The sequence below is a fragment of the Tachypleus tridentatus genome, chromosome 10 (genome assembly GCF_004210375.1).
Source record: "Tachypleus tridentatus isolate NWPU-2018 chromosome 10, ASM421037v1, whole genome shotgun sequence".
In the NCBI taxonomy this organism is placed as follows: domain Eukaryota; kingdom Metazoa; phylum Arthropoda; class Merostomata; order Xiphosura; family Limulidae; genus Tachypleus; species Tachypleus tridentatus.
The window spans coordinates 101,603,175-101,630,095 of NC_134834.1; the positions used below are offsets into that span (position 1 = coordinate 101,603,175).

The 26,921-nt window shown below is 32.9% G+C and overlaps 1 protein-coding gene across 2 annotated transcripts; it reads right to left on the minus strand.

Moving 5' to 3' along the window:
- Positions 1 to 7: 7 nt before the first annotated feature.
- On the minus strand, positions 8 to 21,888 carry MAGE (necdin, MAGE family member). Of its 2 annotated transcripts, none has more exons than XM_076462870.1 (9): positions 21,403 to 21,888; positions 16,203 to 16,280; positions 15,502 to 15,565; positions 7,826 to 7,905; positions 5,652 to 5,755; positions 4,706 to 4,788; positions 3,937 to 3,979; positions 1,680 to 1,793; positions 8 to 316 (listed from the first exon to the last, which is right to left on the minus strand). In XM_076462870.1, the coding sequence occupies exons 1-9, from the start codon at positions 21,490 to 21,492 to the stop codon at positions 259 to 261; spliced, it is 714 nt and encodes a 237-aa protein (XP_076318985.1). In that variant the 5' UTR covers positions 21,493 to 21,888; the 3' UTR covers positions 8 to 258. The 2 variants fall into 2 exon arrangements, with proteins under 2 accessions (XP_076318985.1, XP_076318984.1); XM_076462869.1 differs by having other exon boundaries at positions 1,680 to 1,860; positions 21,403 to 21,881.
- Positions 21,889 to 26,921: the final 5,033 nt, after the last annotated feature.

The following is a 26,921-nucleotide window of genomic DNA, read 5'->3' on the forward strand; positions in this document are numbered from 1 at the left end:
CAGAATATAAAATGAACATTTCTTTATTGAAAGTTTGGCAGGAAGAAGTTGAAAATGTATAATAATATACAACCAAACAAATCTAATGTACATCTCTCAGAGACTAATATTCCACTCCAGTGTTATATACTTAATGATTTTCAAAAGTTCCATAAATCCACATTTCACAATGTAAAAACTAACTTTGCTCAGACTCCCACTATGTTTTAACATGTTAATATACACTTGTTCCCTAGTCTTCATCTTGCTCTTCAGATCTTAGAACATCTTGATACTGAGATGTCCACTGTTCAGGTTGCATATTATTCCCATATAACTAATAATGAAATAATTAGCAGTTGTAAAATGAAATATTAAAATGTTTTTAGCAAATAACTGACAATATAATTGGATTACAAGTGATTAAGAAGTTTTGAAAAACAATGAATATTTCTACAACTTTTACATTTCTTGAGGCAGCAGAAACATTCATCTCACAAGTTGGAGAACTTTCACCAAGAGAAAATAATCTAAACCTTTCTTAAACATTATCAGGATCCACATTATAAAGACATTCAGACAACTTAAAGGATTATAACTTGATGGGTTAATTAAACATGCAGACAGAAAAGGGACAGCAGGATGTTCATTTAATGAAAGTTTATACTAACAGATTTCTATTTAGATGGAACATTTGAGTCTTGCACTTAATACATTGAACCATGATATTTTATATTTACAATGAACATTCTTCACAGAACTTTAAACTTCCTTCATTATGCATTGTAGAGAGAAAAATGGCAAGTCATGTTCATGTTGTATTAATACCATTTTTAATAATACATTTAAACCAACAAAACTACTCATTTCTTTCACCTATGTAAAAAAAAAGTCGCTGCACGATTTGTATTAAAAGAAATTAATGTCTTGATTTTCACTTCTGTCGTACAGTAGTTTCAAACCCTTCACCACTGAGGTACTAGAAAGTTATACATTTAGTGGAAATCTACATCACCACCAGTAAGGTACTAGAAAGTTATACATTTAGTGGAAATCTACATCACCACCAGTAAGGTACTAGAAAGTTATACATTTAGTGGAAATCTACATCACCACCAGTAAGGTACTAGAAAGGTATACATTTAGTGGAAATCTACATCACTACCAGTAAGGTACTAGAAAGTTATACATTTAGTGAAAATCTACATCACCACCAGTAAGGTACTAGAAAGTTGTACATTTAGTGGAAATCTACATCACTACCAGTAAGGTACTAGAAAGTTATACATTTAGTGAAAATCTACATCACTACCAGTAAGGTACTAGAAAGTTATACATTTAGTGAAAATCTACATCACCACCAGTAAGGTACTAGAAAGTTATACATTTAGTGACAATCTACGTGATCCACAAATTGAACCAAATTAACTATATATATGAAACCAAAGATATGCTTGCACATAACATAACTAATCAAATATACTGTCTCCATTATCATTCTTCAAATACACTGTTTCATGAGATCAGTACTCTATCTGTTAGTAATACTCAGCTATAAAATCAATAAAATCTCATTAATTTTTTATTTTTAGCCCATGAAAATTTAGTTGCTAAATTGAGATGTACAATAATCACTGTAATAAAATTACAGACATAAAATCTCATCTTCTAATGAACAAAAAACACAAGATTACACTTACGTAGCACACAAACTCGAGTAGTTCTTTTTTAGAGAGTTCAAGTTGAGCTCGCGGGCCCCAACGGAACTCATACAGGGCAGGATCTGAGCCTGGTATACGGGTATACTCGATATACTGCTGTCGAACAAATTCTTGGGTTACTAACTTCTTTATATCACCGAATAATGAGTGAGGACCTATCCTGTAATGTTAAGTTTGTTATAACATTTTGATAGAAAGGTGAATTACTTCATGTTCTTTCATTAGACAATAGACAATCTACTTGTACACTTTTAAGTCTTGGTTGATTCATAAGACAGGAAATACTTCAAACATTACATACCTGATAAGATTTAACCTGCCTGAAACATGGTTTACTACAGGCCTGTAACAGATTTAACCTGCCTGAAACATGGTTTACCTGTGAAAATGTCCATCCATGTTGCTAATACTACAGGCCTGATAACAGATTTAACCTGCCTGAAACATGGTTTATCTGTGGAAATGTCCATCCATGTTGCTAATACTACAGGTCTGATAACAGATTTAACCTGCCTGAAACATGGTTTACCTGTGAAAATGTCCATCCATGTTGCTAATACTACAGGCCTGATAACAGATTTAACCTGCCTGAAACATGGTTTACCTGTGAAAATGTCCATCCATGTTGCTAATACTACAGGCCTGATAACAGATTTAACCTGCCTGAAACATGGTTTACCTGTGAAAATGTCCATCCATGTTGCTAATACTACAGGCCTGATAACAGATTTAACCTGCCTGAAACATGGTTTATCTGTGGAAATGTCCATCCATGTTGCTAATACTACAGGTCTGATAACAGATTTAACCTGCCTGAAACATGGTTTACCTGTGAAAATGTCCATCCATGTTGCTAATACTACAGGCCTGATAACAGATTTATCCTGCCTGAAACATGGTTTACCTGTGAAAATGTCCATCCATGTTGCTAATACTTTTAAAACAACAATTACATGAAGACAATCTTTATATATTCTGATACAGATCCTCAGGGAAAACATCTTTAAAAAACCTAGAGTACAGTAAGTAATGAAAGGCAATTTAAAAATATTTTTGACATCAAACTCTCAACTACAGTTAGTTTTACCCACTTTTGATTAAGATATTAATGTTAAAAACAAATTATCACCAGGTCTAAAATTTATCATAAAAATCATGTAAGCTAAAAATTGTTTTTCCACATTCCTGTTAGTTTCAAAATCAGAGAAAGAGTGAAAATATCTGTCATTCATTACCCACAGGCTCTTCCAACCTGTTGGTGTTAAACTAACTTTTCAAACAAATATTACACTTAAATGATTTACTTCATTAGTAGTTACATAAAAACTACAATATTTTGTTAATCTTGGTTTGTAAGAAATAGAGAGAAATGTATAACATTTGTACAGCACTATACTATTTTTGTAAATATTTAAATGCACTTTGTTTATGTGCTACTTCAAGTATAACAGTGAAATACTGTTCCAAATATCCTGTATTATTTACAAGCTCATAATATTCCTATTGGGTCATCCTGTGAATCAAGCTATGGTTACAAGTGTTCTATCAATGTCCTTTTTTTTTTTTTTTTTTCAAGAACTGTTTCACCACTCTAGTTGCATACTTAGGATCTCTGGAAGATGGATCTCTTCTCAACAGGTCTTGTTCCTTAGGTATTGATATGTTGGTTAAGAAGCTGCTTGTATCTCTCAATAGTCAGGATTCTATCAGTTCTATGCAGGTCTCCAACATGTGACTGAGATGCAATGCTTCCCTCACTGTGCTTTACACACTGACTGCCTACTATTCTTCTCTCTGCTATTAAACAATTCAAGTTTAGATTCATTCATAAAGAATATATTATTTCTCTCAGCTTTGGTCATTTGTTTATTCTGATGCCTATTTAAGCTTGGTAGTTCAGTCATCTCTCCCAGGCTCTGACCTTTAAGTGGTTACACATCTGACCACTTTGTGCTTATCTATATCTCATTCTTTTGGAGGTAACATTCACACCTGTCCTTACAACTTACAGTCAGTTATAATGAACTATCGACATGCGCTGTGCTATTCTGACACAATTATAATATTGTACTGTAAAGGGAAACAATCCCACAATTCTTGCATTTTATATCTATTGTATTTATTATTTCTATATTATATATACAGCACACACACACACTATATTAACATAGATTTCACACTGTTGATTTATAAAATTGATATAGAGAATATAGACAACATTTAAGTATTTACTTACTCATGGTCCAGTCCAAGCCTCTTCAAAGTTGTCCACATGATATCTGCACATTGAAGGTTCCCAAAAATTAAAGTTATACACTAAGAAGAGGATAAATTGGATACAAATAAAAAACTCACTGACAATTAAGATATGGAATAAATTAAAAATCATTAATTTTATGAAAATAAATAATAATATATATTTTAAAAATACAACATACCTTGTAATATTACTATCTTTGGAAATGTATGGCTAAAAAAAAAATGTATTGAAGACAAATATTTTGTTAAATGTTCTCAAACCTGCAGTACCTAAAATGTATAGTTAAATTTGCTATTCACAAAAACTCCAGTTTTCCATTTTTACCCTATCTTCGCAAGCCATTTCATCCAATTTCAACCCCATATTTCAAGCCATTTCATTTCTATTTCTTTATTACAAGCTATCTCATACCTATTTTTCCCCATCCCACACACACTTTATTTTAATTCAATCTACCTTATTCTATGAGCTATTTATGTGCTATTTACTTCATCTAACCAATCTAACATCCTCATATTTACCCCATCTCACACCAACCCATTAATTCTAATCTGATCTACTCCACTTACAAAACATTTTTCCTCCCACATCTGCCAATGTTATACACAATTTGTTTCTATGAATCATCATCCTTTATAACAATAAAGTTAATGTAAATGGACAATAGATCACAGTGAATAAACTGATTTCTTCGTATAAAATAATTAAATATATTCTACTAATAAGTCAAACAAAGGATACTTACTGTCTACTACAACATTTCCATTCATGAAAATCAAAGATAAGATGAAAAATAGAAGTCCAGTTTTTCCATTTTCTTCTTCAGACCTTTCATTATTAGAAAGACGAGTACACTTATAACAAGACTTATATGAACTGAAACCTTCACATAATTTATGAAGTACTGAAAGTGGCATGCATCATGTGGTCTTTTATTTAAAAAATAAAAGACATTTTAGAACATAAAGAATCTACTTACCTCATTCAATCAAATTTGAATTTTTGTCATTTTTATCCAGAAATGATTAAACTACAATATTAAAATTAAATACATTAATACACTTGTTTATTTAACACTTATTAACCTGTGGAAAAGTTAAAAGAATACAAATAGAATATAGCCATCATTAAACAATAAGGTTTAAACTTGTGTACTTCTGATGAAAGTTCACTGCCACATCCCCTACACTGCTGATTAGTGCAACACAAAATCCTTTATTTCTTGTAACACACATCAAACCAAATCATTAATTAAAGTACTCCATTAAGCTGGCTTAACAATATGGATCTTTGGAAATTATTTTAGGAGTCAGTAGTGACTTTCACTCCATTATGTACTCATAACTTTCATTTTAAGTATACAACTATGATTCTTTAAAGTAAACATTAAGAAAACAGTTTAGCACATCCACATTTTTATCAAAGTATTAAATATTATACAATATAAAAATTTAATCAACATCTCCACTCTTATCATTACAAAACTTATTTTTAAAGAAATAGAGTACATGTAAACTTATCAACATTTTATTAATGTAACTTAAGACTAATATTGAAGTGTTTTGGAGCTTCACATAGCTTCTTAAGACTTAATACACAGTGCAAGGTTTTTGGTTAGTATTAGATAACTGATAATATATATTAATTCTAACAAGTTCAAGTGAAGAATTATTATGTAAATGTTCACTCACCAGTTCAGTGTGTGCTCGCTGAATTCAGTTTTTATATCTAAATCATTTAGCAACAGATATAGACCAGGTCTACCTTGAAGTTCAGTCAAATTCATTCCAAACACCTGTAAAACACAAAGTAATTCAACTCGGTGCTTGTTTCTCTTTTATTCTAGACAGGTTTGGCTTGTAAAATAGTGTGTGGTATAACTAGGTGATGAAGAAGGTATAACATTATGTGGTATAACTAACTGATGAAGAAAATGTAACACAGTGTGTGATATCACTAGAAGATATAACATTATGTGGTATCACTAGTTGATGAAGAAGGTGTAACACATTATGTGATATCACCAGCTGATGAAGGAGGTGTAACACATTATGTGATATCACCAGCTGATGAAGGAGGTGTAACACATTATGTGATATCACCAGCTGATGAAGAAGGTGTAACACATTATGTGATATCACCAGCTGATGAAGGAGGTGATGTGTAAGCTGATGAAGGTGTAACACATTATGTGATATCACCAGCTGATGAAGGAGGTGATGATATCACCAAGAAGGTGTAACACATTATGTGATATCACCAGCTGATGAAGAAGGTGTAACACATTATGTGGTATCACTAGCTGATGAAGAAGGTGTAACACATGTGATATCACCAGGTGATGAAGGTGTAACACATGTGATATCACCAGTTGATGAAGGTGTAACACATTATGTGGTATCACCAGTTGATGAAGAAGGTGTAACACATTATGTGATATCACCAGTTGATGAAGAAGGTGTAACACATTATGTGATATCACCAGCTGATGAAGGAGGTGTAACACATTATGTGATATCACCAGCTGATGAAGGAGGTGTAACACATTATGTGATATCACCAGTTGATGAAGGTGTAACACATTATGTGATATCACCAGCTGATGAAGGAGGTGTAACACATTATGTGATATCACCAGCTGATGAAGGAGGTGTAACACATTATGTGATATCACCAGCTGATGAAGGAGGTGTAACACATTATGTGATATCACCAGTTGATGAAGAAGGTGTAACACAATGTGATATCACCACATTATGTGATATCACCAGTTGATGAAGTATAACTAACTGATGGGATGTAACACATTATGTGATATCACCAGCTGATGAAGGAGGTGTAACACATTATGTGATATCACCAGCTGATGAAGGAGGTGTAACACATTATGTGATATCACCAGCTGATGAAGGAGGTGTAACACATTATGTGATATCACCAGCTGATGAAGGAGGTGTAACACATTATATCATGTGGTATCACTAGCTGATGTAACACATGTGATATCACCAGTTGATGAAGGTGTAACACATTATGTGATATCACCAGTTGATGAAGAAGGTGTAACACATTATGTGATATCACCAGCTGATGAAGGTGTAACACATTATGTGATATCATCAGCCGATGAAGAAGGTGTAACACATTATGTGATATCACCAGTTGATGAAGGAGGTGTAACACATTATGTGATATAACTAGCTGATAAAACAGATATAAATTTATATCTCTCCATGTAATACACAAACTCTTAAGCTTTTTGGTGAATAGAAACTATAAAACTGGTCTAAAGCAAAGGGAAATTACTGAGAAATTGCTTAAATAAACAAACAGTAGGATTAATAATCAAATTTGTAGAATGTCAAATACATCAATAGTTAATGCTATCAATTCTAAAACTCACCATCACTGCACTGTTATTGAGGTATTAATAATTCCAATGTGTCAATAGTTTGATGTATAACCACTCTTAGCTGTGGTATGCTTTCTTTTTAAGCCATGAAGCAAGTGACAAAGTGGAGATAGCCATTTTCACAGTTTATTTACTTGAAGTAAAGCACAAAGATACACAATGGGTTATCTGTGCTGTACCCAACACAAGTATTGAAACGTGGTTCCTAACACCGCAAGTCCATAATTATACCAGTGTGTCACTATTATAACATTAGTGACAGTATATCCATAACTGTTACATGTAGAATAAAAAACAACACATAGTTTAAAAATTATGCATATTCTACATGGATATGTACATGTCAAACTACAACACAAAACTCACAGAATACTGAAAGTGTGCATACATGTAAAACTACAAAACAACTACTGGACTATTCTATATGTATGTATGTATATAACAAAAACTTGCCTGTTTAAGAATAATCTTGACTTTTTGAATTACCAAAGGAAATGTTTTTGACTTTTCCTTCAAAACATTCTTCACTATATCTGAAAAATTCAAGCACCAACTCAGAAATTTCCTGTAAGTAAAATGTTTTGCATAATCTTAAATAATAAAACAGTTTAACCAAGTACACACCTACACATGTAGTACAACATTTAGTAAATGTCTGGAGGGAAGACTTGATTAAAACAATTTCTTCACAATTTTTACCAGCTCAACTCTGCAGGCACTATGTAACACTAATGAATAAACTTAACCAACGATCCAGCCACTATATGTGAACTTGTCAGCTATTTTACCATTACATAACATTCACCAACTTTCCAACCACTATACATGAACATATCAACTACTCTGCTATTACATAACCTTCACCAACATAAAAATAACAACAAAACTTTTCTAATATTTCAACTGCCATATAACTATTAACACCTTCTGCTTCTATATAACTCTCAACTAGATCTGGGTGATTAGTAGTATTTTCTAATTACTTAACCCAATGGGCTCATTAATTAATAGTATCTTTGGGTTTTGTCAAGCACCCTCAAATTAAAGTCAAACAAACTATAACAACATAGTTAGATTGTAAAATAAAATTTTAATGGTATAACCATCTTAAAAATTTGGAAAACTGTTAAAGAATTAATAACAATAAAAGCCAAATAGATATGAAAATAGATGCCATAATGAAACTAACAACCATTTGCCTACAACCAAATTATTTCCAATACAATGAAGATTTCTTTGAACAAACAAATGGTCTAGCCATAGGATCACCACTCTCTCCAATCCTAGCAGACATTTTCTTGAAGACTTTGAAGAAAGAGCCCTTTCATCCACATAAAACCAAGTTTATACAGACTTTATGTTGACAACATCTTAGTTATTTGTCCCGATGGTCATAAAAATTTACCAACCTTCTTAGAACATCTCAATTCCATAGACAAAAGAATCCACTTCACTAAGGAAACAGAGGAACAAAACAGTCTACCATTTCTTGGCATACTCATCAGCAAACAAGCAAGACAAATAACCACAACTGTATACAGAAAACCCATCCACACAAGTACATACCTACACTTCCAGTCCTATCATCCAATCTTGATAAAATATGGTACAATCCAATGCCTAAACAAGAGAGCAAAAAACATTTGAGGTAAGACATCCTTGAAGCAGAACACCAAAAGATCATAGAGAGTTTTAAACAGAATGGCTACACTTCCTCCTTCATCAAAAACTCCTTGAAGAAGACCACGGCAGAAGGAAAAGATCTCACCACCATTTACCTACCATACCTACAACATTTCAGTGAAAAACTCGAATGCATAGCCAAATTATTCAACACAGAAGTCCAATGGAAATTCTACAATACCTTAAGGTGCATCCTGGTAACAAACAAACAGTAACCTACCAAAGATAATCTCAAAAACTTCATCTATGAAATTCCCTGTTCCCAATACATACATTGGAGAAACAGAAAGAAAACTCACGACAAGAAAAAAAAGAACATAACAATAGTACAAGGCTCATGAAAACACAAAATTCAGCCATTGTGGAGCATGACACGTCAACTGGACACAGCATAAACTGGGATAAAACTAGAATCACCGACACAGGCAAATACTGGAAGACAAGAAAAATCAAAGAATCATTTTACATTAACACTATTAAAAACCTTCACTAAACAGAGATTCCAGATGAGAGATGAAAACCTGTGGCTACCATTGGTTGAATCTACAGGAAATCTCTCCTCCAATCAGAAACAGTGATAATCCAATCAATCACAACATGCTCTCCACAATCCACCAGGACACAAAAAGACTGACAACACCTACGCACATGATGACCTGAAGACGAAAGGCAGAAGACTTTCAAAACGTCGTCTTCTACACTTGTGTCTCCACAACAGGCAGTTGCCGTCCATTCTACAAAGTTTCATCATGAATGGATTTGCCTAAAAAATCTATCAAATAATATCTAGATAACTATCAAATGCTTTATATGTATATATACAGTTACAATAGAAGGTGTTTGTACCCCTGTATTGTGTGTAGTTTTTTCCTCATAACTTAAAAAGTATCACAATTAGGATAATGAAAGTATGGTGTATTATAACTATTTTACTAACACACATCTACATATATTTTTATGTAAATTGAATGACAAATACTCTGTTTATAAACAAATAACCAAACATAGGAGGGGCAGAAAGTGTTCGTGCATCTACTTTAATGGTCAGTTGTGTAGCCTTTCAGGTGAATTACTTGACACAATCTCTCCCTATATCCCTCCATGATCGTTTGTCAGTACTCGATTGGTATTTTGTTCCATTCTTCTTTACAGAGGCCTCCAACTCTTGCAAGTGTTTCAGATGACGCTGATGAATCCTGGTCTTCAACTCATGCCAAACGTTTTTAATTGGGTTGAGATCGGGTGACTGGGATGGCCACTCCAGAACGCTTATATGGTTCCTCTGCAACCAGGATTGCACATATTTCGATGTGTGCTTAGGGTCATTGTCATGTTGGAAAATCCAATGACACCCAAGCTGCAAGTTCCAAGCATCATTCTTGATATAAGTGCCTAATATATCAATGCACTCTTCTTTTTTCATGATTCCGTTGATGCGGTGAAGGCTGCCTACACCAAAAGAGCTGAAGGAACCCCATAGCATGATCAAGCCACCTCCGTGTTTAACTGTAGGGACGGTGTTCTTTGGAAGATTTCGTTCCCCCTTCTTACGGAAAATATAGCAAACATCATTGTGGCTGAAAAGCTCAATTTTAGTCTTGTCTAGCCAATGAATACTCTTCCAATAAGTAAAGGGTTTATCTACATGCTTTCTTACATACCTCAATCGTGCTTCTAAATGAACAGGCTTTAAATATGGAGTTCTACAAGGACGGTATGTTTTGAACCCAGGAGAGCGTAACATGTTCGTAACTGTAGAGGTGCTTACTTCAACCCCAGTTTCCCTTACCAGTTTCTGTATGTCATTACGTGTTAAACAAGGGTTCCTACTAACTTCTCTGAGAACCTTCCTCCTGGTTCTCTCTGGAATTTTGGTGAGGCATCTGGAGCGAGGGAGGTTGCTAGATTTTGGCACATTAAGTTGTGTCGCAATACCGGAAAGACACACACGAGATTTGTATTTTACAATAATTTGGTTTTTTAAATTGCTGGACAATTGTTTCCTGTTCACCATGATGACCAAGCAGATAATTACGGAGACGGCACTAAATTGCTGGAAGTTCATTTTTTGTGGCTAAATCCAATAATTATGAAACCAGTGTCTAGTTCTGGAATGGTATGATGTAGTTAATTCACCAAACTAAACAAATTTTTTTATGGGAATCAGTTTTTTCACATGTTCTTTAATGTACGAACACTTTCTGCTTCTCCTATTTTTGGTTATTTGTTTATAAACAGTTTATTTGTCGTTCAATTTACATAAATATTTATGTAGATGTGTGTTAGTATTATATTTATAACATACATCATACTTCTATTAGCCTAATCATGATACTTTTTAAGTTATGAGCAAAAAACCACTCGGGATGCAGGAGTTCGAACACTTTCTGTCATAACTGTATTTTCACTGCTGTATCCCTGTATGGGTTGGGTCGATTTGATGATCTTGTAATCATAAAAATTTGGAAATAAATTTTTTTTTTATTTTTTTTTTAAATTCTAGAATGACAATAAAGTACAACACGAAAATATAAACATTTAGTCCAAATAGCTTGAATCTTATAAAGTTATATACATATATATTTTATTTACTTATTGTTTTTATTATACTGACCTACTAGCCATACCTGACTAACATTACAGAAGCTGCATTGAACTAGTGCACATGCACTGATGATATCATATCCAAAAATATAATGCTGTCCTTTACAAAGTGATATATCTTGCCTGTGTTTTAATGTGTTTTGTAAAACACATTTCAGTTATCATACATTTGTACATTATTACTGTTTGCAAAAAAAGTTCTTAAACTTACTTTTCTTAAAACATAGAACGGTAAATAAAGAAGTGTAGCAAACAATTATCTCTTTTAGTTTCGAACTATGCACTCATTTGCTGTTTGTTGTGGGTTGCTAAGCCTTGTCAAATTTTTCATGTGGAGAATGTGAAATTTGAAACAACCAAAAATCATAAATTACTTTATATCAATACCATAGAATTCCATACGATTTATCAAGCTTAGTAAATAAGCTGTATTTGTGTCTGATAAAAATGTATGAAATGTCAATATTACAAATGTCTTACCACTTGAATTATTGCATGAAAAGAAAGTTTGGTGCCCAAATACTTCAAAGATGCTGAGAAAGCCACTAGTGGGATATTCTGAGCTTCTGAATTGTTATATACATATCATTGGCTGAAATAAGTGTATGTAAGCAGGTATTTTCAAAATTAGAAGAGGTGGGAGGGCCACCCTGACTGATTCAATAAATATATTATTAACTAAAACAGAAAAGAGGAAAAACAGGTTTCTCATTTTATAATCTAGCTTTTCATTATCAGAAATTTGAGTATCTGATTCATAAGAAACTACAGACTTTGTATCTAGACATCAAAAAGGAATATTTAGGTGTTTTTTTTAATATTTAAATTAAAACATTAATGTATAATACTAGAATATGAATTATACTCTACAATTTGATCCCAAATTTACCAACATAAATCTGTAAAATAGTAGTTCAAAAATTTTGAATGCAAATTAACAAATGTGATGACATGACCTTTGACATGTCAATGTGGTTAATCAATTAGTTTACACAACACTTGATGTAATCACTGTCTGAAGGTAAGTGATTAAATTACCCAACTCTTCTCTCAACCACTACAATGTACCTTCTTCTATTTAATTTTAACTATCCAATTACAACACATAACATTTCTAATTTGTGAGCAAATAGTTACTAATTCAATAATTTTCCAACTACTAAGGAGCTTCTGACTGTTCCCAAATATTTTTTATCACACTCTCCAACTTCTAGACAGCTTTCAACCACTCATCAACCACAATATTCCTTCTGTATTATACTTGTTACAAAGAGAGTTTAGACAGTGTAGACACAGCATAGCTTCACTTTTAAACAGACTGAACTAAAGTATAGAAGATATAATGTCATTCAAATCTAGAAACAGGCAGAAGCAGACCAAAACTCTACAAGTGAATCCTAACATTCAGAAACTAAATACATGTACCAACTTTCCTGTTACAGTACTCTGTACATTTCATTAACTCTCCAAGGTCTGATGACTTTCACATAAAGTTTTGTTCACAAACTTCATAATACACTTAAGCACATTAAACGAGCAGATACACTGACAAAACTTCCTAATACACTATTTCCAAAATTAAAGGAACAAGTTCCTGAAGACCTAAGATAACCTTCAAACAACTGATAAAGAGAGCAGATGTTTTAGATACTTCAACAGAGATGTGAGAAGATGTTTTGAAAACATCACTTCAAATGGATGCAGTTATTGAAGAATATTCACTAGTAGCACAAACATATCATTTGCTAGAATCCATGAACCAGCACTACCTTTAGAGTTTTTGAATTATCACTTACCAGGTCACCACAGCAAATAAAAATTACACCTTAGCACCTAGTAATTTCTCCCATTTTATTTGAGTGTAAGCATGTGCTGAATAGAACTCAAATCTATTACAGTTCTGAATCTTGGAAGTCTGAAACTATTATTGTTATCTTCAAGTTCTAAATCAAACATTGGTTCTAAGATTTTAATGATGACAGATTCAGCACTTTCAGGAATGAAGCACTCTGGTTGCACAAGTCACCAGTTTCACACAATTTTGTTTTTCTTTTTTCTCTCAATTCAATCAATCAAAGCACAAATTTAGACCCAGACAGGACCAAATGCAGTTAGTTCAAGTAATATTATCAAGCGGCTGTTCATGTCATGTAAATGTTAGCATACACTCATTGATGCAAGAATACATACACATAAACTGGTGCCTCAATTATCCACACTAGTCTGAAGAAAGCAGAAAAATCATGGACAACAGATAACTAAAGTACTGGTGTACCTCACTAGTTAGCCCATTATTTAATTTAAGTAAAATTTGTTAATATATTTAAATTCCTTGTTTCAAATTACTCTTTTTACTGTTGTTCAATTGCCTTATCGTGAAAAATTAAAAAAGTTTTCACAATCATCATCTTTAAAGCCAGATGATGGTCGCTCACGATCCAGTTTCTCTGAATTTCATGCATTACAGGTCAATTTTACTTTATTTTCCTGTATAATACTTCCTCCTTTGATTTCCTGTTCCTGTTTTAGTTTAAGTTAATCATTAACAAAGTCATAAATAGCTCCAACTTTAGAAATATTTTCTCCAACAGACATGAAAATACATTTGTAACCTATTAATGTCTATGAGAAATAAGTCAGAAAATAGTGGAAATTATTCTTGGGAATTATTACAAAAAATTATTTGTTAAAACAAACTGAAGATACAGATTATGTGCAAGAAAGATAACACCTCAACACAACCTGAACATCTGTGGATAAAGGATGCCTCAACACAACATGAACATACATCTGTGGATAAAGGATGCCTCAACACAACCTGAACATACATCTGTGGATAAAGGATGCATCAACACAAATCTGAACATACATCTGTGGTGCAAGAAAGACAACACCACAACACAACCTAAACATACATCTGTGGATAAAGAATGCCTCAACACAACCTGAACATACATCTGTGGATAAAGGATGGATCAACACAAACCTGAACATACATCTGTGGTGCAAGAAAGACAACACCTCAACACAACCTAAACATACATCTGTGGATAAAGAATGCCTCAACACAACCTGAACATACATCTGTGGTGCAAGAAAGACAACACCTCAACACAACCTGAACATATATCTGTTGGTTAAAGGATGCCCACTGTGCAGCAGAGAACAGTTAGAGTGAAATCTTGATGCATATTTTGTGTGTTTTACGATACTATGTTTTTAATCTCTAATTAAATAAAGTTAGCCAAAAAGCTATAAATATTTTGTATTCCTCTCTCAACAGCCAAAAGTAAATGGGGCAAGGCTAGGTTTGAATTGGCCGACTTACGAGTTGTATGCGTGCCAGATCCGGCATGTGAAAACCACTGATGTCATGCAACACCTAAACTTTTGTAATCAAAATTAATTTCTAAGTCACAGTTTCTCCAAAATGTAAATTACTGTCTAGAATTGTAATGGCACAATCACTTTGAGAAAATGTAGAGAAAATAAAATAAAAACGTATAATCAAGGCACTAGTGCAGTCCCCAAATCTCCCAATACAACCAGTAGTGAAATTAGGCTAGGCTTCCCTGGCTCCAGGGTTTTTTAACTGGCTCCTAAATCTGAAAATATTTGTCAAAGTCTGCCTTAAGCAGTTAAATTTGGAAAAACAACATACTGAATGTCAATTATAGGATCACCATATTGTTAACAACAACTGTTTTAGGTAGAGTATATTATCACAACATACACCTATTCTAAAATATTTCTAATAACATACCATGTAAGTATTTTAATAAACAATTTAAGAGTGAATAAAAATAGTGTCAATATTTAAGATGTGTTGTATCACTACATACCCTGCTTCTTAACTGGACAGTTCCTCTGGTTTGCTATAAGCAAGTAGTACACAGTGTCATTCACCTAGAAATGTACAACATATAATTCACTCAGAAACACACACAAATCATGTAACAATACATTTACCTAGAAATGTACAACATATAATTCACTTAGAAACACACACAAATCATGTAACAATACATTTACCTAGAAATGTACAACATATAATTCACTTAGAAACACACACAAATCATGTAACAATACATTTACATAGAAATGTACAACATATAATTCACTTAGAAACACACACAAATCATGTAACAATACATTTACCTAGAAATGCACACACATCACACAACTCACCTAGAAACTCACATCATGTAATGCAATTACATTACATAGGAACAAACATTTTATGTAGCACAATTCACTTACCTAGAAATACACATTGTGTAACAGATTTTAATATCATGTACACAATTATATTATTTTTTCTTGTTGTTTGTTTAGTTTGATAAAGAAACTGAAAAAAATAAACATTCTAACACATGAAATAAAAACCTTTTAAAAATGTTGAATCAACAGTTTAAAAGACAGCTATTTCATTTTAACATGCTGGACAGACTATATAGTATAACCATGCAGACTTTCAAAAACTCCAGTTACAATTTAAATATGTGTGTGTGCATATTTTTCCCCAAGACTATACTTTGCTTACCAAAGACTGAAGTTCCTCTGGTAGAAGACTTACAGAGCTGCGTCCACTTCCGCCTTGAGTTGGCACACTTTCATCTCCCTTTATGAAAAGATTAAACAAACACAAAATATACTTCTTGTAAGAGTTGGTGTTATATAAATCACATGGATTATCAATCTACATTATCTATGTCTCACTGTACCTTAGGGATAACATTTCATCAAATAATCTACTCAGATTGTTTGCAGTTAAGCCCAAAGCTACACAACGTGCAATTGGATGACACCCCAACACAACCTGAACACACACATGAGGTAAAAGGATGCCTGCTGTGCATCATAGAACAATTAGAATGAAATCTTGATACATATCAAAACCCAGTGTTTAGCATTATAAGCCTTCAGACTTATTGCTAAAATATTAAAAGATATACTTAGACAGACTAAAATTAAAAATTACCCCAGTGTATAATACAGATAATCTAATATACCAGTTTAATTAGAAGTATGTAATGTCATAAAATACAATTTTATATTATTGTTGATACTTTTCACTTCTGTTAAATTTTAATTTTTCTTGTACATGTATTACTGGATAAATCAGTTACAAACCATCTTGTAATTCAATAGTCTTTGGATAACTGAGGGCTCCACTTTTTGTTATATATGTACTATTATATTTTTGCTTACAACTAACTCAGTGTCATAGCAAAAAGCATGGAAATTTCAACATTTCCCAAATAAAATTGGTAAAACTGTTTAGTTTGATTCTCCATATAAACCACTTTGTCTGAAACAAAGTTTTTATCTTCTATTGTATATATGTCTCTATCTTTTGTTACACTGAAACAATAACCCATCCTCACAATAAGTAAAACAGTGTGTGCAGATCCATATGGTGAAATTAAAGCAATTATTTAAATAGTTATTTACCTTAATTAATGCAAATGGTTTCATCCATTATTAAAAATTCAACTTTTTGACACAACATAGCAGAGAATGTTAAAGACGTTATAAGTGATGTGCTAATGATATCAGATAAAAGTTATTCTAATACTAACCATATATAATCTCATTCTTTAGTATGGTACATGAATAGTATAGTCTCTGGCATAAGTAAAGAGAAAAGAATTGGTTGTGCTACCCCGAGTATGACTGGAGGATATAACTGACAGAGAATATGATGTAGTACTTTGTAGAGTAATAAGGAACTAATTAAAAAGTAAATCAGGAGCTAACTGATAAGTACAAGGCAATCAAAGAAAAGAGTCATAATAACTTCATTCTGTCAAGAATACTGACAAAATATAACTGTGGGAATAAAACTGTAAGTAGGTCACCAGACCTAAATGCTAGGCATAGTAGGTTAATATATAAGGATGAAAAGGTTGACCTGTAGGATGACTTGAATGAAAAGAGAGCTTTTGGAAAGAATGGCTCACATGTAATTAGAGTAGGGGCTGACTGTCAAAGCAACTTTTAAACTAGTACTAGAGTGTGGATGAGAACCAGATAAATGAATTAGAAATGAGATGTAGGGAGTGTGTGTTTTCTTATAGCAAAGCCACATTAGGCTATCTGCTGAGTCCACTGAGGGGAATCGAACCCCTGATTTTAGCATTGTAAATCCATAGACTTACCTCTGTACCAGCAGTGGATGAGATGCAGAGAGAAGTACAGTAAAAAAGTAAATTTAATAGTAGGTTAAACTGTTACTATTGTTATTTTAGAAGTATAAGAAATAAACTTAATGACATTAGAATATAATTTGGAAGAAAGGATTTTTGATCTAATGGGAATAACTGAAACCTTATCTAATGCATAACAGTTTTCATGACAGAAACTGCTTTGTAATACAAAGTTTAATACAGATAGAGTGGTAAGAGTGGCTTCATACGTAAAATGTGAATTACAGTTGGTTCTACTTGATGATGTCCAAACAATGTGACTGAATCTACTTGGATTTCTTTTAGTGGTTATAAGGGGAGAAGGTTTTTAGTTGGAATTTGTTACAGATAATGCTAATGAGTAACTCTACAGTGAGATGAAGAATTCAACTGTTAATGTGGTTATAATTATAGGGATCTTAATTTCTTTGTGTATGTTGGGAAATGTTAGTCAAGTCATGAGACAGACAAGGTTTTAGAAACTGATGGTTATAATCAACAACTGGTTAGAGAACATACTAAAACAGTGCTATTTTAAATATACTGTTAACTTCTAATAAAAAAAAATATGGTTGATAGGGCACACATTAGGAAACTTGTGAGAGTAAGTGATCACTGCTCAATTAGATTTTATACTTTGCTATATATGGAAATAAGGAATCATGAGATTTATATACATATTTCTTTGAAAAATTTTTGAAGAGATGAAACAAAAAATTATTTAATGTAAATTTGGCAAGTGAATTAACTGGAGATAAAATTTGAAATCAGACTCTAAAATATTCAAGATAGGCATGCTCTTTATAGAAGTAAAATGTGACTTCAAATAAGTCCACAAATGGTATGAATTATAAAACTAATGAAACATAAGTTTAAATTGATGACATATATGGATGATGACACAAGATAAAGACAGTTGGTCAAATGGTAAACACCACATAAAAACTGTCAGTTGAAATATGTAAAATTTAAAGTAAGCAAAATGCTGTAGCAGGAGTAGGGCCCCTAAAGGATTATACATGAAGACTAATATATCTGACAATTATGAGATGGTTGGGTTATTAATTCTATTTTTTGTTTAGTTTTTACTACTGAAGACTTGACCAACAATCTTTATCCTGAACAGTTACTACATGAAAACAAGACTGAACAACATGATCATGTTAATTCTGAGATTGTTAACAAAACCTAGCAAGTTTAAAGGAATTTTAAATTCTCCTGTGCCAATTAACATTTATACAAGGGTTTTGAAGGTGGTTAAGGAGTTGATGTAATATCCACATGCTATTATTTTTTCCTTGAGTGCTGGTTAGGTGCTGGGAGTTTGGAAATTCACTAATATTGCTCCTGTTTTCAAGGGAAGTAATAAAAATTATTGTAGTAATTATAGATCCATTAGTCTGACATCAGAAGTAATAAAAATTATTGTAGTAATTATAGATCCATTAGTCTGACATCAGCAATGGGAAAAGTTATTGAAAATCTCATACAAGATCTTTTACAAAGTCATCCAACAAAATTTAGAATTTTATTGGATAATAAACATGGATTCATTAAGGGAAGATCTTGCTTAATAAATATTTTGACATTCATTGAAAAGATTACTGCTTATGTAGATGAGGGTAAGAGTGTAGATTTGGTGTGTCTGGATTTTCAGAAAGCATTTTACAAGGTGCCACATAAAAGGCTTGTTTAAACAAACAAACTTTATAGGCATAGGGGTTAAATTAGTAAATTGGATACAAAATTGGCTGAATAAAAAACAGAAGAGGAAGATGAATGATGTGAAGTTGGATTAATGTCACGAGTGAGGTACCTCAGAATATGATGTGAAGCTGGATTAATGTCACGAGTGAGGAACCTCAGAGTATGATGTGAAGCTGGATTAATGTCACAGTGAGGTACCTCAGAGTATGATGTGAAGCTGGATTAATGTCACGAGTGAGGTACCTCAGAGTATGATGTGAAGCTGGATTAATGTCACGAGTGAGGTACCTCAGAGTATGATGTGAAGCTGGATTAATGTCACGAGTGAGGTACCTCAGAGTATGATGTGAAGCTGGATTAATGTCACGAGTGAAGTACCTCAGAGTACAGTGTTAGGACCTTTGTTCTTTTCAACTTACATAATTTATAACAGTAATTTCTGTTCCTGAAAAATATTAGAATTGTCTGTAGTCATGAAGATGTTAATCCCATAGTGGTAATCAGTAGGACTGAGAGGTTAAAAATAGTAATGAAGATACAGATATTATGTGAATGCATATGCATATAAAGAACTTGTAAGCAAAATGTCATATATCAAATACTACTATTTAGTAGTTATTGAAAATTATTACATAAAAACTTACTTATTTAATTCAAATTTTGCACCTTCTATTACATATTAGGACAAAATCATTTATATTCCTAAGCCTTTTCAATCAAAATGCTATTATCTAATCGGTATTATATTTATAATACCAATGGTAGTTCAATGTTCTTGAATGTCAAAAACTGTATTCTGTATCTAAGGTTTTCATTTACATATATATTCATTCATATATTTATGTTTTTTAAACACTTAGTCAATAGGATTTTATATAGCAACATGTAAAATAACATGGAAACCATTGAAAAATAGCAGTTCACAATCTAAAATTACTTTTCATATTTACACAAGCATTTCATTATTTAACTTTATGGGGCTATAGACAATATCAGTTTAATAGTATCATTCATTTTAACGTTGATTAAATAGCATGTGGATGTGCAACTAATGGTTTTTATATTGAAGGGATATTTACATTTGTGTATGTAGTTTGGATCTAAGGTTCATAGGCATCCATTTTTAAATATATATATATTTTTTTATATGCTAGACTGCTGCAGTTATAACTTTACATGAACTTGCACACCTACCATAAAAATCTACCCTGAATATTTGAATAGCAATAGAATGAACATTATGAAAAAAAAAAAATTCAATGAATAGAACATAACAGTAAAATATGTTCCTGAAATAAATATTTTTGTCCCTGGCACTTGGCAATATATTTCACATCTCTTTAAATTAATAATAATGGGCATGTACTTCTATCATCAAACACTCTGATTTTACTGACCGTCTGTTTGAATATTTAAAATAAATGTTCTAATTATGCAGTGCGCATAAATGTGGAACTTCACTCTTAAAATTTAATTTGAAAAAAAAAGTATCCTGATTATTCATAACACAAATTAGTTACACTTACTAAGTAACTTAAACAATGACAGAGTCTAAAGTTTAGCCTAAACTAGCCCTGTTTGTGAACGATAACATTTTGGGATAACATGGGACCTATTGGTCCATCTTAGCTGTTTCATACTCCAAACTAAACTAAAACTATTAATTAATAAATTTCCATCTATCAACTGTTCAAGATGTGGAATACTGCTTAAATCTTAGTTATAGGCTTCATCTTAAAAGCTTAGGAGAAGGGTTATTTACGCTAATAAGACACATTATAAAAGTTCAAGCTGCTTATATGTACTCCATGCATTCTTTGTATATTATTTATAATTCAGAAAACGTACCAAATCATCGTATTGTTCATCATATTCGTCTGTAGTTTTCTTACTCGATTTTCTCAAATTTGACTGGGAACTTTGAGAAGCACGTGGCATTACTGTTTATTTTTTAATTATACGAATTATAACTTAAAAACTGTAGCTGTAACACTACTACTTAATCAAATCCCTTTATTTACGCACGTGAACAAATTTAACTCTACTCGTACAACCAAAAAGTGAACTATGCCCAACTACCGGGAAACTCACAATTCAAACATATATCTATTGAGAAATGGTGGAACTGCTAGATTAGAAACGAATTAAATGTTTGTTTGTTTTTTCAATTTCACGCAAAGATACATGAGTGCTATTTGCGCTAGCCATCCCTAATTTAGTAGTGTAAGACTAGAGGGAAGACAACTAGTCATCACCCTCCATTCTTGGGCTACTATTTTATCAACGGATAGTGGGATTGACCATGCTAATATAATGCCCCCACGGCTGAAAAGACCAGCATGTTTGGTGTGACAGGGATTCGAACCCTCGCCACTCAGATTACGAGTCGAGCGCCTTAACTCACCTGGCCATGCTGGGCACGAATTAAATAGACTTTTCTATTATTATATCTAAATATGAGATTTTGGGACAACGTGGGACTTGTCCGTCTTTCTTGGCTGTTCCTTTCTCTAAACTAAATTTCAAAACAAAATAAAATCTTAAAGCCAGTCCTTCTCTTTCATATACTAATTAAGCTATTTCTTAAACTCACCTAAATTTAATACTTCCATAATATCAAAGGGAAATACGTACCGAAGGCCAACCACCCCGTTAGAAAAATAAAATTGTCTCAGTTGAAGACGGCTTCTACCTTGCTTAAATCTATATTTATGTCCCCTAATTCTATAACTCTCGCTGTTAAGTATGAAAAATGTTGATGTATTAACGTAATAAGTTCCTTCTACAATCTTAAACGTCTCAATTAGATTCCACCTAACCTTTCATTTTCAAGAGAAAACAAACGGAGAGATTTCAGTCTTTCCTCGTTTGACAACCTTTCCATTCCAGGCACCATCCTAGGAATACCTTTCTAAGCCCTTCCTAGCAATTCAGTGTTTCTAAATATCCTAAATTTGGCCTAATCAGTGACCTCTACAATGAAATTATAACCTCTTTAGACTTGTATTCAATATTTTTGTAGACATAACCTAAAATCCTATTTATCTTACCACTAGCAACAGCACACTGCTTGGATGACCTTAGAGAACTGATCGAATATAACACCAATGACCCTTTCTTCCATAACATTGTTAAGATTATTACCATACAAATTATAATTATAATTCAAATTAGGATAATTTACACGTACCATCTTGCATTTATTATAATTAAAACCCATTCGCCAATTATTTACCCAACACATTAAATAATCTAAATCATTTTGTAAATCAGCAGTATCCACTTTACAGCTAGCAACACCCAAGATCTTAATATCATCTCCAAATGTAACTTATTGATTACTGCTTCATTTATGTCATTGATGTAAAGAAGAAAAAGAACAAATGTCCTAAGACTGAGGTACCCAATTTGTGACATCAACCCAATGTGACTGAACTCCATTTGTAACAAACTTCTGGTGTTTTTCTCATTCAATTTACTATCTTACTCCCACACAGGAAAATATAATTTTATTTACGTTCCACTTTTACGTGTCACCTTGTCAAATACTTTGTGAATATCCAGATATACCAAATCTACACCCTTATCTCCATCTACATAAACAGTAACCTCTTCAAAGAATATTAAAAATTTGTGAGGCAAATCTTAGTGAAACCATGTTGACTGTCCTATAAATTTCTAAGTTTTGTTAAATGACTTGTCAAAAGTATTGCTTTTAAAATAATTAAGGTTTAATACTCTTACTATGAAACTAAGTATACTCAAGTCACAAAGTAAACTAACTAATAACTGTTAAACTGAGCAGTTTTGTATGTCCAAAATAAGCTTCTCTTCAAGAAAAAATATTCAAAATATGTTTACACTATTCTACAAAGTTTCATCATGCGTACACTATATATAAAATATACAAAGACTGCTTTTTGCTCATACGCAAAGTATCATCCAAACCTCTCTCTCACCAACATTTGCAGTTCTCTTGTTTGCCTCTCTTCACATAGGGTATCTGGTAGAGCTTTATCTTGACAGGATCCCTTATCTTCGTTTCAGTCCTGTAATGCATAAGGTCGTTCCTGTTGGTTTCTCTTCTGCTTGCCAGTCATTTCTTTACTTATTTTGATATCTTTGTTCGGGTTCCATCTTTGTCAGCTGTCTTGGTGTGATAGCTATTTATCTTTTATAAGAAACTCGTTGTATTCATATATATGACTTCAAGGTATCCTACCCAGTATGGAGTATCTACCTTTATTTTTGCTATGGGAAGCTCTCACTGTCTCATCAGTCATCACACACAGATGCATCTTGCCCATCGTCTGATCATTAGATACAAGACTGGTTCTCTTTGCTGCCCTGGCATGGTCAAGCGTGTTAAAGCGTTCGACTCGTAATCTGAGGGTTGCGGATTGGAATCCCACCAAACATGCTCGCCCTCCCAGCCGTGGGAGCGTTATAATGCCAATCCCACTATTCGTTGGTAAAAGAGTAGCCCAAGAGTTGGCGGTGGGTGGTGATGACTAGTTGTCTTCCCTCTAGTCTTACAATGCTAAATTAGGGACGGCTAGCGCAGATAGTCCTCGAGTAACTTTACACGAAATTCAAAAACAAACAAACAAACAAACTATTTGCTGCGCTATTGCACACAATGTCTCGTAGGATTTTCACTTACTTGTTCTTACTGAAGCCTTTACCTGTGGGAATATTGTGATTTTTGGCATCTCTTAGTGTTTTGTCATATGCTCCAATCACAACTGGCACGGTTGATCTATTTTCTAACTTGGGTTGACTATCAGTCATGCACAGTACTTCCCCTTCCTTCTTGTGTCGAATCTTATGGGTTGCCCACATTCTGTTTCTTCTGACATCCATGGTGATAGTCACTCTTTTCTTGTTTCTTGCCAGCACCATCTTTGTAGGCAGTTCCAGCTGCTTTATGTTGAAATGTTTGCTTTTTCTTGCTGGTGACAGACTTGCACTCATCTGCAATGTGTCCAAATTTATAAAAACTTATCATCTCTCAAAACCCTGTCATCTATGATGGCATCATGTTTATGGTCAGTCTCCTCCGGCTTCAACTTCAGATAATTATATTTGAACTTGTCATTCATACTGTTCTGTCAGCAGGATCATTTCGTACACATCTTCTGGTGCTCTCTCTTTTAGGAACATTGGCATGTCAGTTGAGTACGTGATCGTGAATTGTTCACATATTAGTAGATTTTCACGTACCTCAAAACTATTTTTACAGTTGGTTATATCAGTCCATCTTGTGAAGTATAGCTGCAGAAGTGTCACAAACTAAAATATAGTTTATCCAGTGTCAGTTTTGACTTCTCTGAACTTCCGACGAAAACCTTTTTCAGCAAGTTCATAGTAACTTATCCAGGCCACTTTTATTTTATCATAGTTCATGGCATTTTGTGACATCATGCTTACCTACACTTGTAGGAAATAATGTATAATAATGTTTTGAAATAATGTATTCAAAACAAGTCAAATGTATGTACAAAAAATTCATTACGTTATTGGTCACTACAGTTGAATCTAGAACGTTAAATACTTGTCTCATTTTCGTCAAAGTCCGCACAAGCAGATACAGTTACCTTGTAACAAACACTCTTTACAACGCAAACTGTAAAAGTCTCATTTTATAAATTGCCCTTTAAAGCTAAACTGATCATCACTCACTAACTTAATCTTCTCTATATATGCACGTATCTCTAAAATACGATAGAAAAATCTGGAAATATCCAGCTCTTTAGTAACAACAGTATTACACATAAGGAGAAAATTTTGGAAGATTCGTGTAAAATTACTTTAACTATATTACAAAAGCATAGTAAAACAATTAAACTGCGTGCACAACATACCACTCAAACAGTTACGTAACTGTGTGTGTTTTTTTAGAGCAAAGCCACATCGGACTATCTGCTGAGCCCACTGAGGGAAATCAATCACTGATATTAGCGTTGTAAATCCGTAGACTTACCGCTGTACCAGTGGGGAGCGAGTTACGTAGCAAACCTCAGCAGAACTTTTAACATTCTTGTTATGAAAATTAAATAATAATCAAATATTTAATCACTAAATAAGCTAATAATAAATGTTAAACTGAACAGTCTTGTATTTCCAACAATGCAAGCTTCTCTTTATCGTTTTTAATAGCTCAATAAACAGTAAACAGGTGCCTGAACAATGACACTTCTCGTTTTGATTTTGTATCTTTTTAAATTTATCAGTTTTTCTGAGAATTAGCAGATTTCATATAACACGTGACCTTTGTTCTTTTTGCTATTCTACAGAGTTAACATCTATTCTGTTCATAGGTGGTGCTGTAATCCTGCACTTTGTACAAGGATGTCAACAACAGCAACGTTATTCAAATTATAGGTCTGATGATATTTCTAAGTTATGACTTCCCTTGTGTTTAATTATGAGACTGAATAACAGCGAAACTGGCACTGTTCGTTTATTTTTACTTTAACACTTAGCTACAAGACGGGCTATCTGAATTACATCAACTACAAAAAAAAAAATGAATCCCAGATTTTTTCACCGTAAGTTTGTAAACTAACCTCTCAACAACAAAGAAACTAGAGAAACTGTTGTTTGAATTACTATTTCTCACTGAGCTCTCTCTCATTTTTTTTTCAAACTCAAGCCCTTAGTTTATAACTGAAGTTTAACTTCTTTCTGTATATAGTAATAGTCTCCTTAAGTTTGATAACAAATGTTTATTAAACATGTTAATGCGTTCTAAAGAGAATTTACAGATATAGCTCTAAATAGCCTTACCATAATTTCCAAACCTCAAACCGGGACAGTTTTCAATTTTTATTGTAGGTACCGGCACTGGATTAATAAAGAAGTGCCTTCATAATCTAACTCCCTTTAAGCTTTAATGCTGCCACACACAAAAAGTAATACTGGTAGTTTATATCTCTAACATTTATTTAAATTCAGCAAGACAAGGAACATCACGATTCATTAACTTTCACTGAACACTTTTTTGTGACTATTCATATTTTTCACTTGGATGAACTTTCTTAAAAAAAACAAACCTTTATTAGTTTTATTTTTGCAATAAGAACTTATTGCAACTGAAATCAATACTGAGCTTACAATGCAACAGTCCTGATACTGTTGATTCATTCATTAGACCTCTTTCTTGAGACCAAATTCTATTCATCACTTAAAATACTCTTTCAACAGGGGCAGAAGTCCCTGGTAAACAAAACATGGTAAACATAACTTGCCTGAGATTAGCTACATAAATACTTTGATCTTTGAAGTGGTTGAAAATATCTATACATTTTTCTTCACAACCTAATTCCACTCGTCACATTTTGACCACGATGGTATAACAAGAACTT

Bases quoted from the DNA above. Each gene is read 5' to 3' on its own strand.
- MAGE (XM_076462869.1), bottom strand. From the start codon at position 21,492: ATGCCACGTGCTTCTCAAAGTTCCCAGTCAAATTTGAGAAAATCGAGT. The intron at 3,980-4,705 runs GTAAGTATCCTT...TTCAATGTGCAG, and splicing joins TGGAAATGTTGTAGTAGACA to ATATCATGTGGACAACTTTG. The intron at 1,861-3,936 runs GTAAGTAAATAC...TTAACATTACAG, and splicing joins AGGCTTGGACTGGACCATGA to GATAGGTCCTCACTCATTAT.